This window comes from Lotus japonicus, chromosome 2 (genome assembly GCF_012489685.1).
Source record: "Lotus japonicus ecotype B-129 chromosome 2, LjGifu_v1.2".
Classification (NCBI taxonomy): domain Eukaryota; kingdom Viridiplantae; phylum Streptophyta; class Magnoliopsida; order Fabales; family Fabaceae; genus Lotus; species Lotus japonicus.
In genome coordinates, this window is record NC_080042.1 from 73158719 (window position 1) to 73183989 (window position 25271).

The 25271-nt window shown below is 36.2% G+C and overlaps 2 protein-coding genes, 1 long non-coding RNA gene and 1 pseudogene across 4 annotated transcripts; 3 read left to right on the forward strand and 1 right to left on the reverse strand.

The window, feature by feature from the left end:
* The first annotated feature begins 986 nt into the window (after positions 1 to 986).
* Positions 987 to 3973, forward strand: LOC130739407 (probable mitochondrial saccharopine dehydrogenase-like oxidoreductase At5g39410). Its single transcript, XM_057591680.1, has 2 exons — positions 987 to 2009; positions 3103 to 3973. The coding sequence occupies exons 1-2, from the start codon at positions 1338 to 1340 to the stop codon at positions 3790 to 3792; spliced, it is 1362 nt and encodes a 453-aa protein (XP_057447663.1). The 5' UTR covers positions 987 to 1337; the 3' UTR covers positions 3793 to 3973.
* Positions 3974 to 5242: 1269 nt separating this feature from the next.
* On the forward strand, positions 5243 to 7458 carry LOC130739410 (7-deoxyloganetin glucosyltransferase-like; annotated as a pseudogene).
* A 6321-nt stretch (positions 7459 to 13779) lies between these two features.
* LOC130739409 (RNA-dependent RNA polymerase 1-like) lies at positions 13780 to 21673 on the reverse strand. 2 transcript variants are annotated; one of them, XM_057591684.1, is made up of 5 exons: positions 21579 to 21673; positions 19891 to 20429; positions 16328 to 18171; positions 15580 to 15730; positions 13780 to 14813 (listed from the first exon to the last, which is right to left on the reverse strand). In XM_057591684.1, exons 2-5 carry the CDS (start codon positions 20401 to 20403, stop codon positions 13986 to 13988), a joined length of 3336 nt encoding a protein of 1111 aa, XP_057447667.1. In that variant the 5' UTR covers positions 20404 to 20429; positions 21579 to 21673; the 3' UTR covers positions 13780 to 13985. The 2 variants fall into 2 exon arrangements, with proteins under 2 accessions (XP_057447667.1, XP_057447668.1); XM_057591685.1 differs by having other exon boundaries at positions 21442 to 21581.
* A 536-nt stretch (positions 21674 to 22209) lies between these two features.
* On the forward strand, positions 22210 to 23348 carry LOC130735656 (uncharacterized). The gene is made up of 3 exons (XR_009018531.1): positions 22210 to 22460; positions 22635 to 22732; positions 22853 to 23348. It is a non-coding gene; the product is annotated as an uncharacterized LOC130735656 (long non-coding RNA).
* The last annotated feature ends 1923 nt before the right edge of the window (positions 23349 to 25271 follow it).

Sequence of the window (25271 nt, forward strand, 5' to 3'; positions counted from 1 at the left end):
CAGAAAAAAACTAAGTTTTTCACCCTCTTATTATTTTTCTATTAGCCTTTGTTTTGAAATGGATTCCAACAATTACCATTTCAACAACTATAATTCTTCTAAATACCCATTTAACTACCAAAATTCCAACAATTATCAAGATTCAAATCAATTTTCCAACACCCAGAATTCTTATTATATTTCTATTAGCCTTTGTTGTGTGCTTAGTTTGTTGTCTTGCATTTTAAGTTAAAAAAATAAAATAAATTATTGTGTGCTTCTCTTCCATTTTAAGTTAAAGAAATAAAATAAATTATTGTCTATATTTAAAAAAATGTTAACTGTTTATTGTTTTAATTTAATTTAAATCGATAATTGTAATTTTATGTAAATAATAAAAACAAAAATAAAAAATTAAATAAAAATATGAAATAAAAAAGTGGTGGGGTAGGGTGTTGGTGTTGAATGAAAAACCATTCGAATGAGTTAAAGTTGAATGAGTGTTGAATTGGAGAGAGAAGATGATGTGGAGTGTTGGGAAGAGAAAAAGTAGTGTTGAGAGTGTGTAAATTAAACAAATCATAGTACATGGTCTAAGAGTCCGTTTGGTTTTTAGTTGAGTGAATGTGATCCAATAAGTGTATTCCGTTGACTGAATGTGCATTGGAAATCGTGATCTCAAATTCCAATGTTTCAAATGAACTTCCTAATTGAAAACCAAACAGACACTAAATCATCCAAATACAAGAAGATAATGACATAAGGGTGTTGCCACACACGACAAAAAGAGCCATACCTAGAAGTTTAGTGGGGTAAATGATCTGTTGCATTGTTCATCTCACAAAGTACACAGACCACAACAAAATCTCACTCCCATTTGAGCATCACTCGTACTTGTAAAATTGTTTCTTTCTCCCATAAAGTGAACACATCTGAATCATTCAAAAGAACATCAACCACCTACAAGCAATCAGAAGCACAATATATAAATTTGTGACCCTGCTCCCAAACGTGCTTGAGTCACAATACCACTGTCATCAACTCTACGAGAAAAACGCTACCATGATTGAAACTAGCACGAACACCCGTAAGCCAAGCACCCGAGCTACTCCAAACGCAACCATTCCATTGTAATATGGAGGGAAGGCTTGAACATGTTTTAGGTCTCTGATATTGTAAAATGAATTAAGTTGAGTCACTAACTCTTAAACTCATTTGCAATTGAAAATTAATCAAATTAGATCCAATTAATGGTGTGTCATCAATTTTGTACAATCAATTGCACATGTGAACTTTGAACTTTTGACATCAAACACATGTACTAATCAAAATTGATTTAGAAGTGAGTGAGAAAAGCCATGGCAGCACCAACAGCACCAACATTCGACCTGATAATCCTAGGAGCATCTGGTTTCACAGGCAAACATGTCCTTAAACAAGCTCTCAAATTCCTCAACACCACCTCCTCATCATCATCATTCAACTCCATTGCAATAGCAGGCCGCAACCCCACCAAACTCGCCCAAATCCTCCAATGGACAACCCGACCCGACCCACCACCGTCCATCCCCATCCTCACCGCCGACACCTCCAACCCAACCTCCCTCCGCGCCCTCTGCTCCCAAACCCGCCTCATCCTCAACTGCGTCGGACCCTTCCGCCGCCACGGCGAGTCCGTCGTCGCCGCATGCGCCGAAACGGGCTGCGACTACCTCGACATCACCGGCGAGTCCGAGTTCATGGACCGGGTCGAACGCGGGTACCATGAGATGGCGGTGAAGTCCGGTTCGTTGGTGGTTTCTGCATGTGGGTTTGACTCGGTTCCGGCTGAGATGGGGGTGTTGTTCCATTTGCGGCAGTGGGTGGACCGGTCGGTGCCGAACCGGGTTGAGGCGTTTCTGAGCGTGGAGTCGGAGAAGAAGGTGGTGGGTAACTATGGGACGTTTGAGTCTGCGGTTCTGGCTGTGGCGGATTTGGAGGAGATGAGAGTGAGAGGGTCCATACACACTACCAAAAGAGCAAAACCTGTGGTATGATATTGATAGCACTTGAATAACATTAACATGAGTTTGCTTAATTGGATTCAATGCAAATATGCAATGCTTTAACATATTTACCAAAAGCTTCCAATTACCATAGCTTATACTTATGGCATGCATATTGAAGATCTTGTAGGATCTTATTAGTGTTAGTTAGTTAACCAATTACAGTTTATAAGTTAGTAACTTGTTATGGATGTGTTTAGTCATCATGCATATAACTTTATAGTGAGAGGAAGGATTGACGGTGTGTTTGTATTTCTGCCAGCGCACGTTCTAGGCAGTTTGAATGTGTTTTTGGCCCATTCGTGTCTCTTGTGTCATTGGAGTGAATGTGCTTTTGTCCAACTTGATCGTATATACCAACACACACTCATGTTTAGAGTAAAATGTTGTTGAGGGATCTATATTAATGGGTTTAACAAGAAATCACGGGTTCAACACCATACACTGCATTGAAAAATAAATAAAACTATATGAACCTGACTGCCTGCGGAAAAGTGAAGAGGGCTTTGCGATGAATGATGGGAGGGATATGTTGCACGTATAATAGTACATTTGTTCATTTGCATTGAAAAATAAAACCACCTCATTGAAGTACATGTGGTTAGTAGTTAGAGAAAAGACGGTTAACAGAATGGTTTGATGTAGTTAGAAGAGTTAGGTATCTATCTCTCTCACCACCCAAGATGATTGCTGCTTGCATACAAGTTTAAGGTTCAATCATCATACACACACATATGGACAGCTAGAATTGTGGCCATCCCTAAATAAAATTGGCAGGTGTTACTTCTAGTGAAGATAGCTAATACCATAAAATAATCCTCATTCATCACTATACCACACACTAGCTTCAACTGAGCGCTGGAGTTTTACCCGTGAGTTGCTTGTGTAAGTTGTTGATTACAATAGGTGATTTTCAATGTTAAAATATTGCAATCATGGACTTAAAATTTTGTAATTTGCCTAAACTGATGCAATCTTGTGTATGACCTTGTTTTGTTTTTTCTTTCTTTCTCCCTCTAATTAATATATTTCATACTGTGTCATTTCGCAAATTCTTATTATTCATGCATGCTTGTAGATTCCTGGCCCTCTTCCTAAGGGAGGAATAATAGAACATCAGAAGAAAATTGGCCTTTGGGGAGTAACGCTCCCTTCAGCAGATGCAACTCTTGTTGGGAAAACATTTTCCATTCTAACAGAAAACTCCCATGGTCTCCCAGGAGTCGATGAGAGCACTGAGATGGTTGAAAAAAGGAAAGCCTTCTGGTCATCTGTGAAGCCAGCTCATTTTGGTGTGAAATTAGGCTCAAAATCTTTCTTGAGAATTTTGGGATACATTATGTTTGGAATCATCATTGGTGTTCTAGGAAGGACCACTTTTGGAAGATGGCTTCTTTTGAAATATCCCTCCATCTTTAGCCTCGGCGGGTTCAGTAAGAATGGTCCTTCCGAAGAGGAGGTGGAGAGTGCTTCATTCAAGATGTGGTTTGTTGGACATGGTTTCAGCAATGAGAGTCTAGCTGCACAGAGAAACTCAAAACCTGACATGGAAATTGTAACAAGAATAACAGGACCTGAAATGGGTTATGTTACCACCCCAATAATTATGATTCAGTGTGCTCTCATTCTTCACAGTCAAAGAAAGAACTTACCAAAAGGAGGAGTTTATCCTCCAGGTATTATATTTGGTCCAACTGATCTCCAGCAAAGACTTCAACAAAATGGAATATCTTTTGATGTGATCTCGAAAAGCACCCTATCTTCTTGACTGGCATAGTTTACCCCTTTATTGGTAGGAAGATAATTGAAGTTGGCTGGTCAGGATGTTGGCTTGTACTTATAATAAGGTAGGGAGAGAGAACTTTTTTTTTGCTTGCTTTTATTTTGTAAGGATACTTCAATTACAATAACATTTGTTCTGGTGGATTTAGTATTGTTGTATACTTGTATCTGACATCTTAATTACTGATTTTATTAAAGGCTGGAGATCTTAACACTCAGCTAGTTGCACATATCTAGTAGAGAGCTAAGTACGTGTTTGAAAATTCTCCTAAGATTGATTTTAAAGCCAAAATTAGTTAGAAGGAGAACCTTATGTGAATAGTTTGTGAACACACTGATCCTAACTTGTTATAATTGGGGCATAATTTACTTGAATATGGAGAGTTGTGAATCAGAAAAACCTGCAAATTTGTTCCCCTCCTTTTGAACGAGTTTGAGACAGATTGCTAGTCTAAATCATGTTATTGACATGCAGACATTTGTGTTTGCCTTCAACGAAAGTGAAGGTAAATTCAAAGAGAACCTTATGTGTTCAAATTGACATTTTGACTAATTGAAACATGACGGTAAGCATTCCAAAGCTCCAATGTTAAAGCAAAAAAATGGTGTGTTGGCCAAAACATCCGTTTGAAGGGAATCTAGCATAGAAACAAACATCCTCTTAGTTGTATCAGATAACATCAACTAGAGAATTGTGGAAGAGGGAATTGGAAAGTTTCATTATTGATCAACTGAACTTTATGTTGAGTTATCTTCCTTACATACATTGATCAATCTGCTAACTAATCATAACAAGAAATTAACTGAAAACTACAACAGAATAACCAACTGAACTTTACATTGAGTTATCTTCCTGCTACACACACATGTTGCAGGTCTAGGCTCTATTGCTCGTGATCATTGCGACGTGGTTTTAACAGCTGCGTCAGCTTACCCCTTGGATGTTTTGTTTCCTTTGATCCCGGATGCTTTGGGATTCAGGTGGGCTATCTCCTTAGGCTTTGATGTCGTTCGGGTAGAGTTCCTATATGGCTTCGATTATTAAGGATCGAAGGGATCTTGTCTTAGATTTTGATTTTTTTTTTATTTTACTTTTGTCCGTAAGAATGGTAATGATGTTGCCGATTATTTGGCTAGGAACATTAGCTTTTGACCCAAATCTGTTTTAAATAAAAAACTTGTGAATACAATTTTTGTATCATTTATTATTATAAAAAATAGTAATTTAGAAAGAAATAAAAAACAGGCCACTTGAAGGGGCAGTGGCGTACAGACTACAGAGGATCAAAAGAGGGAATTGCAGAAATAGAAGAGTGAAGAAACAGAAGAGGGAGAGAATTATGTTGAGAAAAGAGAGAGCAAAATTCTGGAATAGCAAGTAAAGTAGAGAGAAGAGTCAGGAACTCCAAAATTAAATTTCTTCAATCAGGTAAGTTTCCTCATTCTTCTTCTCTGCATCTTTCTTCATTTTCTGCTGTCATAAATAAGTTGGAAGCAGAACAGAATCTAAAGGCTGAATAGCTTTTTCCATCTATTAAACCATACCTTGTATGTCAACCTTATCTTACACACTAAAAAACACATAGGAAATATGAGCAATTTTGGAGAGGGAAAGCCACATGCTGTGTTGACTCCATATCCAGTACAAGGCCATATCAATCCATTGTTCAAACTAGCAAAGTTGCTTCACCTCAGGATTTCACATAACCTTTGTTCACACTGAGTACAATCACAAACACTTGCTCAAATCAAGAGCTCATAATGCCTTTGATGGCCTTTCTGACTTTCACTTTGAGACCATCCCAGATGATCTTCCATCCATTGAAGGTGAGGGTGGTGATGTTAGTCAAGAACTATCTTCTCTCAATGAATCAATCAGAAAGAACTTCCTTCATTGCTTTCGTGACCTTCTTGCAAGACTTAACAACTCTTCTACAGCTGGTCTTATCCCCCCAGTTACCTGCTTAGTTTCTGATTTTGGCATGACCTTTTCTATTCAAGTTGCTCAAGAACTTGCACTCCCTATAGTTCTCCTTTATCAAGCCAGTGCAACTTCATTCATGTCTGTTTTGCACTTTCAGGCTCTGGTTGATAAAGGTCTCATACCACTCATAGGTATCAACATAAATTCTATATTCATCCATAGTATGTGTATTCTAAAATTCAATGTTGGAGTGAAAGTTACTATCATATAGATCTGTAAATTCTAAATCAAACTAAAATCTTTTGAATGTCATTAAAAATGCATTTATATTAACATGATTTAGACATTATGAAAGTAAGAATCATTTGATTATAAATTTCTAGGTGTTTAAATTTCCCAAGAAATTTTTTTTGACAGTAAATTTCCCAAGAATTGACATAATTGATATAGAAGTTCTCCAACCTTCCCTTCCAAGTGCCACTACACTTACAAATATGCATTCAGTGTACCACTTGAGAGGAGGAAGGTTGGAACCATGTGTTGAAGCAACCGTGGAAGATTATTAAAAAGTTACAGCAGTGTAAGTCTGTGACTTTGTGTTGTGTGGAGCTTCAAGTCATTGACATTGTACTTATGTTATACAGATGAGAGTTATCTGACAAATGGATATTTGGACACTAAAGTAGATTGGATTCCAGGTATGCAAAACTTTCGACTCAAGGACCTGCATGACTTTGTAAGGACAACAGATCCAAATGATTTGAAGTTAGAGTTCCTCATGGAAGCAGCAGATAGAGCTAAGAGGACATCTTCTATTGTTTTTAATACTTTTGATGAACTTGTGAGAGATGTACTCAGTTCTCTCTCTTCTATGTTCCCTTCTCTTTATGCCATTGGCCCTTTCTCTTCATTTTTGAATCGAGCTCCACTGAGCCACTTGACATCTTTAGGTTCCAATCTTTGGAAGGAAGATACCAAGTGTCTCGAATGGCTTGAATCCAAGCAACCCGAATCAGTTGTTTATGTGAATTTCGGTAGCATTACTGTTATGTCACCAGAGCAACTGTTGGAGTTTGCTGAGGGTTTGTCCAACAGCAAGAGACCCTTTTTGTGGATCGTTAGGCCTGACCTTGTCATTGGTGGCTCCGTGATTCTGTCACCGGAGTTTGTTGATGACATTTCAGATAGGGGCCTAATAGCAAGCTGGTGTCAGCAAGAGAAGGTGCTGAACCACCCTTCAATTGGTGGATTCCTGACTCACTGTGGATGGAACTCAACTATTGAGAGCATCTCTGCCGGAGTGCCAATGTTGTGTTGGCCATTTTCTGCAGATCAGCCAACAAACTGTAGATGTATTTGCAATGAATGGGATATTGGGATTGAAATTTATACCAATGTGATGAGAGAGGAGGTAGAGAAGCTGATTACTGAATTGATGGTTGGAGAGAAAGGAAAGATGATGAGGCAAAGAACCATGAAGTTGAAGAAGAAGGCAGAGGAGGACACCAGACCTAGTGGTTGTTCATACATGAACTTGGACAAAGTGATTAAGGAGGTATTGCTTAAACAATGATAGTTTGAAGTGTTTTTAATTTCTGCAATGCAGTACTGTATTAATTCATTTATCTTCTCCTCTTAAATTTGTTCCACTCTCAACATTCATAAAGGGATTGACACTACGTAAAACTTCATGGTTTTTCATTCAAATGGAGAGCTTTCCTGTCAATATCATGATAAGAGTTCAATTAAGATATATGGCAAGTGTAGAAAGAAGTTTTATACTATTATTTACTAGTATATATAATTACACCATTTCATAGATTAAGAAGGTCTTGCTTAAACAAAACTATATCAGAGTGCTTTTCTTTTCTCCAATGCAGCACAGTAAAAGTTCATTGTTCTTCTCCTCTTGAATTTATTTTGTTGTTGAAGCAAAAATGATGCATGAAGTGATCGTTAAATTTAAAATGTCAGCTGTCAATTGCATTCATAATTAGTGCTGAACTGCTGATCCTATAATTAGAGATGGGAGTAGGTTGATTACCATGGGTGTAGGTGATAATGAGATGGAAGCTGTCAATTGCATTCATAATTTGATGGACTGTTTTGAAACGATTTTTGTAAGTTTTCTTAGTAGAGCCTAAGGGCATTAATCAGGTTGCTGGTGATAAAGATGGAGGAGGTTCTAGTGTTCGAATAAGGAGAAGGAATGGAGTGTCCCCAACCAAAATGGAGTCTTTTTAACTGTTCGAAGGGAGGAAGTTCAACCTAAACGTGAGCTTGGCCGAAAATGGAAATGTTTCTGAGGTTTACTGCAGCACTTATGCAACTTCAAGAGGTGAAGTGAATGTGATTTTGACTTTCCTTGAGGAAGGTTCTTCTAGTGAACTGGTTACCTTGCTTCTCATCTGAACTGGGTTCCCTGCTAATCTGGGTTTGATTTCTACATTGACAAAAGATAGAAGGATAATAGTCTCATTTCCTTGCTTTCTAAGTAGATTGTAAATAGGCTACGACTCTACGTCAACCTAGTCTGACCTTATCTTCTTCTTGAAAATCTATCTATCTTCTATTTATGATATATAAATCCTCAAGCGCGGAATGTGACGTTGCCAATTTAGTGTTTCAATACTCTATGCTCTTGCCATGTCAGAATATTTTCTTACGTGTCCAACCCCTCCTATCAGACTTCATTCTCTATCAAGTTCCATGAAACGTTCTCAATCCCAAAAATTATGCAGCCAAGCGTTACAGTACAACAATCTATATTCCAAACTTCAGTTTTTCCTCCTTATTGATTCCACTTTCTAACTGTTACATCACATCAAACTTAATTCTGCACCCAACTTTATATTTTCATTCCATTCAATTCCTTCATTTTATTTAGGGCATTGTTATTCTCACCTCCGACATCTAGTTCCACCTCCCCTGAACACAATAAAATCCGAAAACACCCTTGAAAATAAATTCGCTCGCACTATAAATTGCGTTCACTAAGCACTAAAAAGTGTGTTAACTACGCCCTTTAAAGGTGGTGGCGTTTGGGAAGATAGGCACTAGTGGTGGTGTGATTCAGAGAGAGAAGAGCTGGTCGGTTGTTAAAGCAGCCATTGGAATGGAAGATGAGGCTGCTAGGGTTTTTGGGCAAAGACGGGAGTGATAGAGGTATGTGAATTTTAGGGTCGACTGGTTACTCCCCCCCTTTTGCTGAATAATACTTTAGAATATATAGGGGTCTCAAACCCTAACCTCGGTTGCCTCTTTTTAATTATTATTTTTTAATTTCATTATTTTTTCCTTATTTTTGATGAAGCAATTTTTTTGGGCTTTTGGCCCATCTTCTTCGTAGAAGCTTTTTTTGTTTTCTTATTGAGCCTGGATAAAATTAGGGCATGACAATTGACAGGACTAATATAAATTATTTCTTCTTCTTTTTCTTTGTCCTTATCCTTGTCCTCGCTCGCGTTATTCTCTTTCGTCTTCTTGCTCATTTTCTTCAATCTATAATTCGAGACCCTCGATTTCTCAATCGCAAGTATTTTTTCACTCCAAATTTCTTCTTAATTTCACAACGGTAATCGCTATTTCATCTCTTAGTTTCTCTAATTCATAGAAAAGTGCGCTTTTTAATGTGTTATGGTGTGCAAATAGCTAATTTGAATATGTAGTTGTTGGATCGACATATTTACATGTAGATCTAGATGTATATCAAAATAAAATTAAATACTATGTGCAATAGGGTATTCCATTTTTTTCATTACAACTCTTTTTTTGTATACATGTTATGGCTGGTTATTTCTGCTTTTTTTTCATAGATATTTTTTTCTTTGTTGGCGTTTGAGAGCACTTATATATGTTCTTTCTCAATTGACGTTTTACTTTGTTCTTGATTACCTTTTTTTTACACGTAATCCATATTTTTTCTTGTAATACTTCTAGTTTTTCAAGACACGTCTATTGGGAGTCAAATGATGGAAAAACCTTAGTTCCTCAACCTATGAAATTAGTGTTTGTTTTGTCGAGTGTTATCAAACTATTCTCAATTCTGGTTCGATTGATCTATTGCATGTTTTATTTTTTACAAATTAAAATCGCAAATCGTTGTTCTGATTTTTATTTTTTGTATTCAAGTCATAGATTGTTATCTTAGCAAAAACAATTTTTTTCTTTTTTCTTTTAATGAGCATGTTTAAAATTTTATTACGAAAACTGAGAAAAGAACCAAATCAGTCCTGAGACGCATGGGACTTTTATTATCCTCATTTTTTGTTTTCTTTCATTTTTATTTAGACTCCTAGTTTTTATATAAAAAATTGAATAAGTAACAACTTTATAAATGTAAGAGAATATTATGCAAATTTATATATTGACTTGCAAATAAATTTATAAAGAATAAAAATATAATATATATGATGAGAAGGGATTCATTCACTCCAGGAGTAAGTTAAAAAAGCTACTCCCAATCTTGACCCTTTATTTTATTTTAAAATAACGGCTCTGATCAAACCCTATAATCTGTCATGTGACTCCTTCCTCTCCCCAATTCCTCTTGCATTTTCTCGTTCTTCTTGTAAACATCTGGATCTACTGCAACTCAAATTTCTTTTTCATATGAATCTTATTATAATAATGGGTGATAACATAAACACCCCTTTGCCTTGCTAATTGCCATACGAACATGATTGTTTATTTTATTTATATATAACAAAGTAAAATCCTGTGTATGAAAATCAAGTTTATCATGTCCGCAACCCCAATTCTCACGCCGCAGCCATGGCAGCGATTGCTGTCAACGCAGCGCTGGTCTCATAGCGGCGTGCGAGCTTCAACAGAATGGTAACTGAGGGGTTATTTTTCGAGCAAGGGGCCAAGTGGGTATACATTTCGGAGGTGGAATCGGACCCTTTTGGTTCAAACTCACGGCTGAGAGCAGGGAAGGGTGAGATCTGAGAAGATTTATAGGTGTTGATGAAGCTGGAGATTCGTAGAACGGTGAAGCAACTGATGGAGGTCGTGTCTGCTGGCTTGGCTGAGGGTAACGAAGAAGAACAGGGAAAGGGTGAGAGAGGAAATGGAGAAAGAAGTCACGTGAGAGATTGCTGGGTAATGATCAGAGCCGTTATTTTAAAATAAAATAAAGGGTCAAGATTGGGAGTAGCTTTTTTAACTTACTCTTGGAGTGAATGAATCCCTTCTCATATATGATATGTTTGAATCCCTGAAAAAAAAGAGTAAATAACATAAACACACTTTAAATATTTAATTTTTATAGTTTTCTCATAATCATTATTATATATAGTTCGGTCATAAGTTTACAGAGACTTCTCAACGACTATAATTCAACCCGAACTTAGAGATCTGGATAAAATATATATAGTAAAATTTACAGAGAAGAATACAACTATAAGTTTCTTCATATGATACGTGTAATGTGGGATTTTTTGGCTTTCACATTGTGTTGGGTTCAAACCCAGAAGCTCAACCAGGGGGATTTATGACAATTGGTTAGTGGGGATTTTGATATTACTGCACTGATTAACTGTAAGTGTAAGGTCTGGAACAAGATGAAGTAAACAGATAACAACATGTTAAATAAAAATCAAAATGCGCTTACAACCTAGAGAAGAATAAATGAGAGCCAAACGATGATAGAAGTTACTGCTTAAACATTGTCTAGTGTGTGGATGGAAGCAAAACGTGTTAATTGTTTACCTGAAGTGATTCTAGGTGGGTGAGAATGAAAGAACGACCGCAGTGGACGCCGATGAAGGGGTTTGCTCTCTGCTGATTTCGTGATTTGGGTTTGGAACAGAAAGCTAAAATGGCTGCCGGAGAACCGACCCGACCCGATAAGTTTCATGTGTATACCTTTGATTTGAGTCCATTAGTCATTGAGCAAAACATAAAGCCCAATAATCTTGGAATGACAAAAATTATTATAACCAATAAAATCATCTTTAATAAAAGATTTAAGGATTTGTTTGATACATTTTTAAGTTTTTTGAATTTAAAAAACTGTTTTCATAAACAATATATGTGGTTTTTTTTTTCTTCATTGGAAAAGTACACAAACAAACTACGACACAACTAATGGAATCACCAGGTGTTCTGTACTAGGGAAAGCTTACACAAGATAATGGCAAAAAGTAAACCCTAGCAGTGCACTCAAAATAGCAAGGAAATCATAAAAGGAATATTCTCATTAATGCTGAAAAGTTAAGTTGTACAAACTGATGACATTCCCTTTTATAGAGGGTGAGGTCATGACATGGACTTTTCCTAAATTTGGGCCTGACAATCAGGGCCCAAATCCCTGTACATATAAGACAAATCCAAAGGAATCTTCCAGCTGGCTTGTGGGTCCATCATCTAAGGAAGGGCGAAGAAGCTTGTTGTGGCGCACTTCCCGCCATGGCTGTCTTCAATCGTTTATTGTTCATTTTGGGCGGGACATAATCTTCTTTATGTCCCGCCCAGTCCACCAGGGATTCCCCAAGCATTATAGTCTCCAAATCATGGAAGCGAGTATCCAAGATAGTCAATCCCTGCACGTGATTCCTCGATGCAAACTTAGCCATGCAGTCTGCTGCTTCGTTGCTTTCACGGGGGATTTGTCCAGTTGCTACTTCCAAATCTCGAGCTAGCCAAGACGTCAGCTCCCCATCTAAAGGCAGCACCTGGAAGGTACTTGGGTCATTAATCATTCTCAACATTGGAGCACAATCAGACTCACAAATGAGCTTCCTGCACCCCCTTTTGTGTTTTTTTATTGAACATATAATTTTTAAAGGGTGATTTAAAAACTAAAAATCAAAATAAAAAACAATTTTTGAGATGTTTTGGCTTTTAGGATAATTTTTCTGCATCGACACGGTAAGAGATTTTATATAGACACTAAATTTTTTATGTAATTTTAAATATGTCCACAACAAGAATGAATGTGCTTTGTATAATAACAACCACCTCACTCATGTATTTTCACAAATACCTTTTGTGTTCCAAAGAAAACATAAAATCCGTCGGTGGACATGACATCTTGCGTTTCGTTATTTTAGAGAGACCCCAAATCACATTAGGATAAAATGTTAAATTGAGCCTTTTTGCCTATAGTGATTTTGTTGAATGTATAAAAAAAGTGATTTTATTGAGCATAATTTGTTGATTCAATATATTTCTTATTGAAAAATCCGCTTTGATTCAATAATTTTTTTTTTTGGCTTATGTACTCTGTATAAGATTTTTCTAAAAAGTTTGGGGGAGCCATGGCTAACCCTGTTTTCATCAGAAAAGGCTAATGGGTTGAACTTCATTATCTTTTGACTCGAAAATAATAAAACATAAAGGAACACGCAAAGTAGCACCGCTTGAAAGGTTCTATAAACATACAACAAAACTACAAATCAATATAGAATGTCCTAGAAATTAAAGAGGAAAAACAATCAACAGAGGATGTCTTTAAAAGTTACTATATCATATTTTGAAAAATGGGATTTATAATGTATTGAAGTATCCTATTCCATTCCATGTTTATAGTATATTATGTCAATGGTCAAAATGCAGAGGGCATGACTCCAAAGACAAATAAGAGTAAAGGTTTAATTTAGTTTCTAGCACTCTTTAAAGACAGATAAGACTTCTTATCCACATGTGGTAAAGAAATTAATGCATTTTAAAAACTGATAGTGACAAATGCAAATACTCAAACTCATCTGCAGCTACTCAAGAAGACAATTCAACCAACAAAGAAACAAGCGGACAAGTGCATGCCTCTTTTAGAATCAAAATAGATACTATAGGAAATTTAAAATAAGATTCTCTCTTGATTCATATCTTCTATTAAAAAACCAATCTCCCCAGCCAATTTATATCCAGAAATTCCTTTCAAAGAATAAACACTCTATCAAGACAAAATTCCATAAAAGAATTTCAACTATAGCAATGTACAAAAAAAAAGATCAGAGAATGGTTCCAAAACTTGGATCCCTGTTGAAGAATAGAGGGAATCCATATCCTTCCCTAGCCATGCCATTCGGTGACATTTACAATCCATTCATTCCAACATCAATTAATTTCTCAGAAAATGAAAATATGTCAAAGCATCCACAAAAACCATAAAATAAACCAAACCGGAGTTGCCATATTTACAATGACTTAAAAGTTTATAGAAAATCATAGTCCACCAAATCTTCTATCATGACAGTACCACGTACTATATGCATGCAAAGTCAATCAGTACAAAGTCCACCTGGAACTGTTTAATTCAAATGCAACCTATGACTGAAACTGTACTCCAAGGATTGGTCAGCATTTCTTCTGTTCCAGGCTATCTTCTCCTTCTTGATTTGGACAAGGAGAGAGTACACACACCATGGGAAGCTTAGATAATGGTCCCTATTCATACCTTCATCGTAGCAACCCCAGTAACTGTGATGGTAAGTAACATAATACCAAGCCGAAGCTTTTGCGTACGCATCATCACCACCACCACCACTGCTATCATTGAACCAGGTGCGCGCCTCTTTCCTAAGGGACCTTACAGCCATAGTAATTGCTTCCGCATCCCGTCTTTTAGTGAATGACTTTGACATTTTCATGATATTCCCACTGAGGATTTCAGCTTCAGTTTTGATCCCATAGTAGTCCATCAGATTTCCCAACCTATAGTCATAATTCCCCTTGTGATAGTAAGCATCATCAACATAGTCCATGAAGCCATCGACTTCCATGTCGGGGTCAAATGACTTTATAGCCACTTCCTTAGTGAAGGATGTAATAGAGCCAGCACTTGATGAAATCCCTTGCACTTCCCTAAAAAGCTTTCCTATTACGTTAGGCGACACGTAGGTGGGTTTGTCAGGCTTCTCCATGAAATCAGGATATTCTTTGCAATAAAGTTCTTGAGGTATAACAGCTGGGACACCGGTTTTTGGAAAGTCAACTGCTATTGAGAAGAGCTGTGAAAGCTTAATACATGGTTCAGCCATTGCTTTCAAAGGTTCCCTATCTGCAAAGACAGTGTGTGCATTGGCAATTATCCCCAGACAGTCATTGACTATGTAATTTGTAAAATACTCCTCAACCTCCTGCAACAAGAAAGCATGTCATGAAAACATGTGATTAGATTTCATGATGCAGACAAAAAAAAGATACTTTATCGATGCCGGTTTGAGTAGATACTTTAAACAACTCAAGATAACGGAATAAAATCTACAAAAAAAACCTTTGCACAAGATTAAAAATAACAATGGGATTGACAAATTTCACAAGGAAAAAGATACACGTGACAACTTAAACGTGATTTTAAATATTAAAGGATTTTGTAATTATCAAAATATTTTATATAAAAGGGCTGAAATTTTGCATAACAAGTGATGCTGGAATCAAAATTCTTAGCATATGTCATGGAATTATGAAGCATGTTGAAAAACAATTGAACATAACATAAGCAGTCTAATTGAATGGGTTAAATAATTAGTGATCTTACTAAGTAAGATTTACAATGTATAATCTCCAATATTTATAGACTGTACATGAATCCTAATTAACGGAAAACAGGGAAAAGGGGAATAAAGATATGTCCTAATAATTATAAAGTAACTCTTGATATTTATGGAAGAAAATACAAAGATATATTCTAGCCTAAAATGGTGTCATGCATTTACAACAAATATAAATAAAGCCACATATATAGACATGACAGGTTGACAATATAAACAAAGCAACACAAGAGAATGTCAAAACAGCTTTAAACTTCAAAGATCATGAATCATAAGACTCAAACAAAGCAAATACAAAGAAACATGAAACAATGTCTACGGATAACATGCATTCATGCTATAAGAAAAATACCTCAATCATTACATCATGATCCAATTCCATATTTGGGGCAGCAGTATAGTCCATTGGTTGTTCTGTCCTACTTGGAATTAAATCAGAGTCCCAACAAACGAAGTAGATGTCTCCATCCAAATCACTTCCTGAACATTCATTTGGATGAGGTCTGATATTGAAAAGTCAAATATTGGTGTCACGAAACAGTTTAAAAGGAAGACTCGACAACAAGAAGAAATAAAAAGCAACATCTCCATTTCTAAGAGAAATAACTTTGGATGGAATTGCAACGTTGTAATGAAAAAAGGAGTCAATAATGCAGAAAATCAAGAATGGATGTATCTTTTGTTAAAAGCAGCAGCAACATAGCATATCATATTTACTAAAGTGAGTTTAGTGCATGTGAAGCATGAAGGCAACTCCCCTTCCATCCAGTGTGATAATAGAAATTTATTGAACAATAAAGGTTGTATCTGCACTGATAAATACGTATATCAGTAAAGGCAGTGTGAAGGACATTTTCTTGTAACACATGACAGCACCTGCTAGGTTTTCTTTTGTTCATTCTCGGTGTACATTCATGAAAACACATGAAATTGGAAAACCTACGTATATTATACCTAGGTAATAATTTTTCAACAAATTTTATTTATTTGAATCTTCAACACAAGGACAATTCATTGGCATCATATTTAATGATAGATAACTCATGATCGCATGACATAATGTCCTGTTGAGTGTTGAAATATTTAAGGAAAATAATTACCTGCTTCCTTTTTTAGGGAAAACAACACAATCTACCATGTGGTGCAAAGCTGGCACATTCATAGCCTTCAAAACACGCACATCACCCGGGTGCAAGCAGGGGTTTTTCGCTACTACTACCTTACCCGTAATAACATAAAGACTCTGATTCCCGAGCCTATTGTTGGAAAATTGAACAAACACTTGACCATATTCAAGGGTTCCAGTTTCATCTAGACATCCCATCATTGCTCTTCCACTTGGAATAAAGATCCTAGTTTTTGTTCGCAATTCCAGCAGTTTTGATGCCCTAAATGTCTGCATCATCATTGAGAGAAATGGTTCAACATTAGGCTTGTAGCCACAAATGAGCATCTCCTTCAGAATATTGGTGATCTCCCCACTAGACATTAAGTCTAAAGCCTCCTGTGCCTTTAATGAATCTGTTAGCATAGTGTCCAGTTGATTAACAGCATCCCTTTGTTTTTTCTCAAAAACATTGTCCCTGACACCAAGAGTGGATAAGAGAGTAATCAACTGCCGATTCAGATAACAAGGCTGAAACTTACTACATGCCAAAACATCCAACTTTGTGTTATCCGAATCGTACTTGTGCATGCTCTTCCTCAGTGATAGCTTTGCACGTGATGTTGGGTCTACAGCAACAACTCCTTTGTATCCGCCATACCGAATCTGAAAGGCTGATGGAGTGGAATTATGACCACATTTTCTAGCCACACTCCTGGCAAATTCATGAGATATTTTCCCAATTCCATCAGAGAAGACATATTCGGTTCTACCATCATTAACCTTCACATCCGGAATAATCTCAACTTCATCCCTGCTGACGCTTAGAGTTTCAGTAGATGAACCAAAAGATTGCCCCAGCCTAGCAGCATACTTAGCCACATTTCTTATCCGGCGAAAATCTCCCATCCATTCCCTTATGTAAGCAGCAGTACATCCAGTTGTTGTAGGAGCAAACATCCAGAGAGAATTTTCCCGAAGCTGACTAGATGAGAATGCTAGAAATTCAAACTTCTTATCACCAATTACTATGCCATTTCTAAGGATGGAAAGAATTCTTTCATATATCTCTGTTTTCTGCCTATCAGTGCGTGAAGATAAATCTGTTGAATAAAGTTTATCCAACTCCTCATCAACAAATGAAACACGTAGAAAGTTATCGATATGTTCACGGAAGTGGCGTAGAACACGATTTGAGACATTAATCTCTGGACCACAAAAGTATACTTTGCAAGGTGTGACCTGAGCCCTGCGAATATATACCAACCCTGTATCCAAGGATATTGTAGGTGACCGAGGAGGCCTCTTTGAGCTAAGGTACGTTATGTACTGTTCAGTCAGCCACTTTGTGGGTTCATAACAAAAATCCTTTGAATGGTACAATTTTTCTAAAGCATATTCAATAAACTGAAGGTCCATTCTACATGGATCAACCAAATGATAGAAGTCATTATCAAGTGAAGGACCTGCAAGACACCCATGTTGAACCAATGAATTAACTTTAAACAAGATATCATATGGTATTTCAATGCCTTGAGGAGGAGCAACAATGGGGACAAGCCTAAGATTGAGAGAAAAAGGAAGTCCTGTCTCTACAGTGCATCGCCTCGCACTTTCTTCATAATAAGCAAAGTTTTCCCTGAAATTTGGAACACATTGGCCATCAGGAAGCTCCAGACACAAAGCAGAAGACTGCCCGATACGACTGAAAGGAGTAAAATCAACTGCTCTGATCCATTGCTCATCAGGGGTATCCATGCAATAGTTCATTGAAGGATCTTCATATACATTTCCTGAAGTAGGATTGTTAAGCTTGTAAATCCGAGGAGCGCCAAGTAACTAACAATTAAAGAGCATAGACAAAAGTGTCAGATAAGAGTCCACAATTGAAGATGAAAAAGTTGGCTTTCAGTAATACCAGAGCCATTAAATAATAGGCTTAACAGCATTTTTGGTCCCTCACTTATCACGATTTGACAGTTCTTGTCCCTCAAGAAATTTATTAGCTTACAACGTCCCTCACGTATACTAACTGTTGCAGTTTTGGTTTTTTGTCAACTTTCATCCAATATTTAATGGTTTTTAATTAAAAAATCAATTAAAAATAAGGTTTGAAGAACAATTTTATGTTTTCTAATTAACAATTTTATGGTTTATAGTTTCTTAAAAACCATCAAAAAAATGGATGGAAGTTGACAAAAAACTAAAACTGCAACAATTAGTAAACGTGAGGGACATTGTAGGCTAATAAATTCCATGAGGGACTAGAACTGCCAAACCGTGATAAGTGAGGGACCAAAGGTGCTATTAAGCCTAAATGATAAATTACCTAAAGAGGTTTATCTCCTATATATAATAACTCACTCAGCACACAAAAAAAATTACATCCATTGATTTGGAAGAAAAAGATACGGAATGACTTGAATTAGGAAAACTTGCTCGATATGAAAGGCAACAAAAACTTATGACCATAGGTTTTCAACATCAGAGTGAGATCATCAAAGTTATAAATTAAATATAATAAGACAATAAATTTCTTGAAGACAATGTAAAAGACAAAAGGCAGGAAAAGATTGCCAGGTAGAAGCATGGCACTGTTAGCATATTAAGAGGAATCATAGTCAAGGGTGAATGAGAATTCGGGTATAGCCTAACTCCACCCCAAAAGCTAGCTTAGGAGTGAGGGTTGCTCTACCCTTTATAAGGACTATTTTGGTCCTATATCTGGTCAATGTGGGGACTTCTCAACAGGGTAACAGCAGTCAATTAAGAGAATAACAAAGGCTGTTCAATAGACAATAATCAATAGGGAGCAAGAAAAGTTAGTAATATAGGATAGTTCAGGTCTCTTCTCATGCCTGGTTGGGAGTTCATTTTCATCGCAATTCTTGCCTTTCTTTCATTCAGAGAAGGAGATAAGGAATTTCTTCAATAAAATTTAATTTTTTAGATACGATCCAATCTTATCAGGCACAAAAACCTATTGTTTTTTACCTGTCAAAATATAGGGTAAATCTGGTTTTCAGGATGTGAATTACCAGTTCACTGCAAAGAACAGTCATATATGTCAAACTTTGATTTTAATTGCAAAACTATTTCTGACCATATTTAGAATGAAACATCTGAATTTACCTTCAACTCCAAACCAAAAAATATTATTACTTTGTATTAATACTCCCAAACCAATACTGTTCAATCAAAAATCAATTTTATTACAAAAGATAAAACTAATCAAGGCAATGGGACCGGAAGAAAAACACGTCTAAACTACAAAGTATAAAATCTTGGTTCCTGACAAAGATAAATGACTGCTGAAAAAGCACTCGAAAACCAGATATATCATGACCAATAAAAAAAACCATTATGCAGAACATACACGTACATCAGACATATAAATGAAACACCTAATTGTCACAAGCATTTCAGGAAAATAAATTGTCAACAATGGAAAAGCAAGGTCCATACCATACAAGGGATTTTAATTATTATGTAATGTCATGTAGTTTACTAAGGAAGAATATGCCACAAAACATTTATAGAGAACTTAAATTCAACAACCTGAATCAGGAGATGCTTTGCAATTCCACCCCGTGGTTGATGCAGCTCTAACTTCCAAATGTTTTCATATGAAAGCTCAAGTTTGTATCTGACATTGTTATCGGACAGAATGAAATGCCACTTTCTCATTCCAGACCCAAAATTTACCTCAACATTCACTGTATTCCATAAAGCTGAGAATCTTCCTTTTGATATTTGACAGCCAAAAGACAGTTTCACATTATTCAAACTATGCAAAAAGGTTCTTGGCTTTGGCACAATATCTCTTTCCATTTCGCGAACTTTTAGATAGGAGTTCCCATACCATAAACTGTTAGCTCTGGACATCATGTCTGCAGAAGACTCCACAGAGGTGAATTGAATAATAGCAAATGCTCTTGGAACACGCCCTTTTCCATGTCTTACCTTAATAGCATACACAGTGCCTTTACCAGTATAATTCTCTACAAATGTCCTTACACTTGACACAGTTACATGACAAGGGAAACCATACAACTCGATTGTTTTACGCATCCTTGTTGCTAACTCTTGTGGCTTTCCTGGATAGGATTGGAGAAGAAAATATTAAAAAGAAATATAAATCAAGTTAAAATAGGCTCTAGTTCTACTGTTATACAGCCAAAGAAATGTAAAGATTTCAAATAAAATTTACAAATTAACATAACTCAAGTCAGCAAAACTCTTCATTTATGTTATCAAACAGATTTATAGTGCCACAAAATTAACAATCTTCCTTGAAGCCTCTTGAAAATGCAAATATCCCTATACAGCACAAAATAATAATTGCAACATTTATAAGCAGATTAGCAAAAGCTATATAGGAAAAATGGAATCTACATAGATGATAATATATGTATACTGTATCCTATATGTTTTTTTAACGAATGTACCTATTCCCTAATAGCATTTGAACTTTCCCCTGAATTTTAAGCTTACATATGCATAGGGTTCATATAGTCAAACTGCATTCAGCAAAAACTTACAAGCACATTCATATAATATAACTATCCAATTAATAAAAATGTATGAGATAAAAAAGGTTAAAATTAATCTAATTTTTTTAACAAGTTATATAGGATCCATGGCACTTCAGAAAACCTACTACATTCAGTCTTTTGGACAAAACAGATTGAAAAAGAACATAGAAAACCAGTCAAACTTTGGGTGCACAATAGAGACTGATCAATTTGCAATACAAATTTAATAAATAAACTGGTCCAAGAATTTTGATATGTGGGTTACGACTGATCCAACACTTTTCCATTTTTACCCTTATTCCAAAACTCACCCCTAAAACCTCTTTTCGGAAAATAATAAAATTCAAAAATATAATCACAAGACCAAGAAAAAAAAAAAAAACCCTATTCAAGGAAACCACAAACATAGAAAAACCCGGAACCGTTACTTTTTGTTGAAGTTTAATCATCGACAACCAATTTGAAATGCAACAGATATAACAAAATGCAAACTTGACAAAAAAAATGCAGCATCATAACAGAAAAGCATCAACCACAGAAGATCATCACAAACAGTAAGAACAAACTGCTGTACATGAAAAGCTTTGGGAAATCGAGAGAAAGAGAGTGTTGATGAGAAATTGAGCATTAGCAAGTGATCACTTGTGTTAGTTGTGTATCATCGTGAGAAATTGAACAAAAAAACAGAGAGAAAAGCAAGGACGTCAATACCAAGTCAACAAGCAAGAGTACACTCCCGTTGTCATGTACAGTAGTGCTGCTTCCTTTTTCCAAAACTGACTAGATTAGTGCGTGGAATGGAAAAGTTTCGACTACCGTTTCTTAATATATAAGAAACTTAATATATAAGAAACGAGTAATGATATATACACACCTCATTTTTAAAACACTTCATTTCCACCTCTTTTTATTTCTATCTCTCTCCTCTTATCATTTATCACATCTAATATTTTCTCTCTCTTACTTTTTCTTTTCTTCCTATCTCTCTCTTCATTCCACCTCTCTCCCCCTCACCCTCAAAGAGAGTGTGAAGATAACATCTATCTATAATCTATAATCTATAATCTATCTATCTATCTATAATCTATAATCTATCTATCTATAATCTATCTATCTATCTATAATCTATCTATCTATCTATATATCTATCTATAATCTATATAAAAGTAAAGTTTTTGCAGCCTTGAGGGCAATTTAGTAACTCAGTTATTCATTGCACATGAGTGATAATTTGAGCATGGGTAATTAAGTAAATTTGATATAATTAATCATGATGAAATCTTGGCCATTGGATGCTCTCAATTTGGCCTTTTGTATCCTTATGTGCCGTTTTAGACGTTTGGAGTTTCATCTTCATGGTGCATTAAGTTTTGGGCTTTTGGCCTTCTGGATTCTTTCAAATAAGTGTTTTCATCTTTAGATGAGAGGTAGCCGTGATTTATATCAATCTCCCACACATACACACCTTGAAATTCAGATGGTGAGTGAAGGCAAGATTTTTCCCATTCTTGGGTTTCTGAATCCCCGGGTTCATCACGTTCATAGCATCTTTTCTGAACCAAGAAGAGGATGATTACGAGGAAGCTGAAAAAGGTACCTTTTCTGATTTTTCTGGGTTTTTCTAACCCTGTTTTCCTTTTAACCATTTTTCTTCTTTGATTCCTTTCATCGTTCTGCCTTTGCTACCCCTGTTATAGTAAGAAACTAACTTATCTTTGTGCTGAATTTTGACTCAATGTTTTCTATTTCCTATTTGCATCCCGATAGCCCCAATTTCATGCCTTATTGAGGTTCTTCCTACAACCAGTCCTGAATGATAAGGGATTTCATGGATGGATTTGTAGGATTGCTAAGGTTTTCACGAGGTGAGAGACACTAAGTTCCTTACTGAAACAACTTTTTTCTTCACTTTTGTTGATATAAACATCAAATAAGGGGCAGACATGCGGAAGCATTGATTTGATTTTTAACTTTTTATGAATCAGGAAGTCTGTGTAATCAAGGTGAACAATCATTCTATGTAAATGGAGAAGTGATCAGTGTCATGTGGCTTCATGGTGATCCTGATATAAGCAAAAGTTGCATCACGAACATGTTTGTTGAGGTATCTACTACACTGCTTTGATTTGAACTTTTGGTCATTATTGTTTCTGGAAGAGAATAAAAGAAATATTTAAAAAAATGTGGGAATATTTTGTCCCATGAAGCTGCCCTGTCTGATGATGGAAGAGCAAAGGATACAACTTTGTTCAATTTGAATGAAAGGAATGCACAAATGATGTAGTGGGCTCTCCACCTTTTGGTTTTTTATTCTGTTGGTTGAATAGTTGTCTTTCTCATTCATTAATTACTATGAAAATCAATACATGAAGACAAGTAACAACTTTGAGAGGGTACTACACTTTTTCTAAATCCTTTCTTACCTTGGAATTCTTATTTAATAAGAAACGGAAGCTTCACAATCCCAAATTCATTATTATTATTATTTTATTATTGTAGTCAATAGTCACCACTGTTTTTTTCCAATAAATTTACACAGAAAGTGTAAACGTCCAATCCAATTCATTCAAATTCACAATTATATAGTACCATTTTATTTTGATATCCAATTAAAATGTATAGATTGAGTAGGCCCTCCATGTAACAAAATAAAGATTATAAAAACTTATTTATTCGTAGAGTTATCAATTATTTTTAGAATTTTGGCTTAATAGCATTTTTGATCCCTTATTTATTACGATCTGACAGTTTTGGTTTCTCAAGGAATTTATTAGTCTATAACGTCCCTCACATTGACTAACTGTTGCAGTTTTAATTTTTGGCAAACTTTCGGTGCCCACTAGGGTGGTCACTTTTATTTTTGGTCCATAGATGGACCAGACTTAATCACCATTAGATTTAAGTATTTTGGAATATACTTTAATTGAACGGTCATGATTAGATGGATGCTAAAAGGGTAAAATTGTAGATGATCAACCCTAACCCTAAGGTCCCCTTTTCTTCTCCTTGCTTCTGGAAACTATTGATGGCTAACATATCCCTATCCACTCTCCTTCATCAACTCGTAAAGACAGCGGCGCTGCGAACCTAGAGGTGGTGGTGGCAGCGCGACTTCAGGGAGGAGGTAGAGGTGCTTCGGTTTCAGATCTGAGATGAGGAGATGGAGGGTGGTTCGCATTTTAAGGAGAACGGTTCGGTGGTGGTCGGTTGACACGATTGCGAGGGTGAAGGGAAGAGAAGGCTCGGTGGTGGTTGATTTGGAAGCTGTGGTGGTGTGATTTGGACAGAGAAGAAGAGGGAGGAGGTGACGACGCCGGAAACGAGAATAAGAGGTGGTGGCAGCACGGATCTGGAAAAGGGGAATATGGAGATGATGGCGCAGTTATGACCGTTTTGAGTTCGAAGCTTCTGGGCTGCGATTTGTGTGAGACCCAAGTTTTTAAGCTTAGAATAAATTAATGAAATTTCTATTCACGATTAGGTTCGATGTATCGTGAAGGGAAACCTGAACAAGTGTTTACCGAATGGAATAAATTATGAAGGATAAAGTTCAGGAAAAGACTAAGAATAGTATTAAAATCGATATAAGTTATAACGCGAGTCTTATTCGCTTACGCTTAGGGCAAGAGCGTTAGTAAACGATTAATTTACTTTTAAAGCACTATAGGAACTAATTCCAAAAATATTCAGAGGAATGTTAGAACTTCTCTTAATCCTTTCCATGACAAGCGTTTCGATACGAAACCCTGGAATGTACGAACGTCCGAATCTAATTCTCGGAAGTTTGCCGAAATTGAATCTTTGATAGCTCAAGAACCTTAAAATAAACTGTCGATTGAGACTTTTTCTATTCGGGGCTTCAAACGAAGATTCCACACTCGTAAACCCATTTATTTTGATGTTTCTAATCTTTCCTCAGAAAGGAGTTTTCTCATCCGACATCAACATCAACTGCAAAAAATAGTTTTTCGGGTAAAATAGATTTACACCGACTTTGGATCGTTTGCCTTAATTCTGAGAAACCTGTTTCCAGTTTTGGAATTCTGTCGCCAGAATCTATCTTAGAATTCACAGAGGAACGCGCAGGAAAAATCGGAATCGCGAAATTTTCATTTTCTCGCGTTTTCCATCTTCTATAAACTAGGATAGTTGCCCGTTTCCGTGCGATGCAAGGACGAGCGATTTTACAATTTAATACAATTAATTCTTTAATTTATTAAGATAAACAAATTAATGGGTGTGATGGAAATAGGTGTTGGAGATGGAGGTCCAGGGTTCGAACCCTGATGATGAGCATTTGTAATTACTAACCCCTAACATTTGCCTATAAAAAAAGAAAACAAATTAATTTATATACTAATAATTTGTAATTTTTTCAACTATATATATAGTTTAAATGACCAT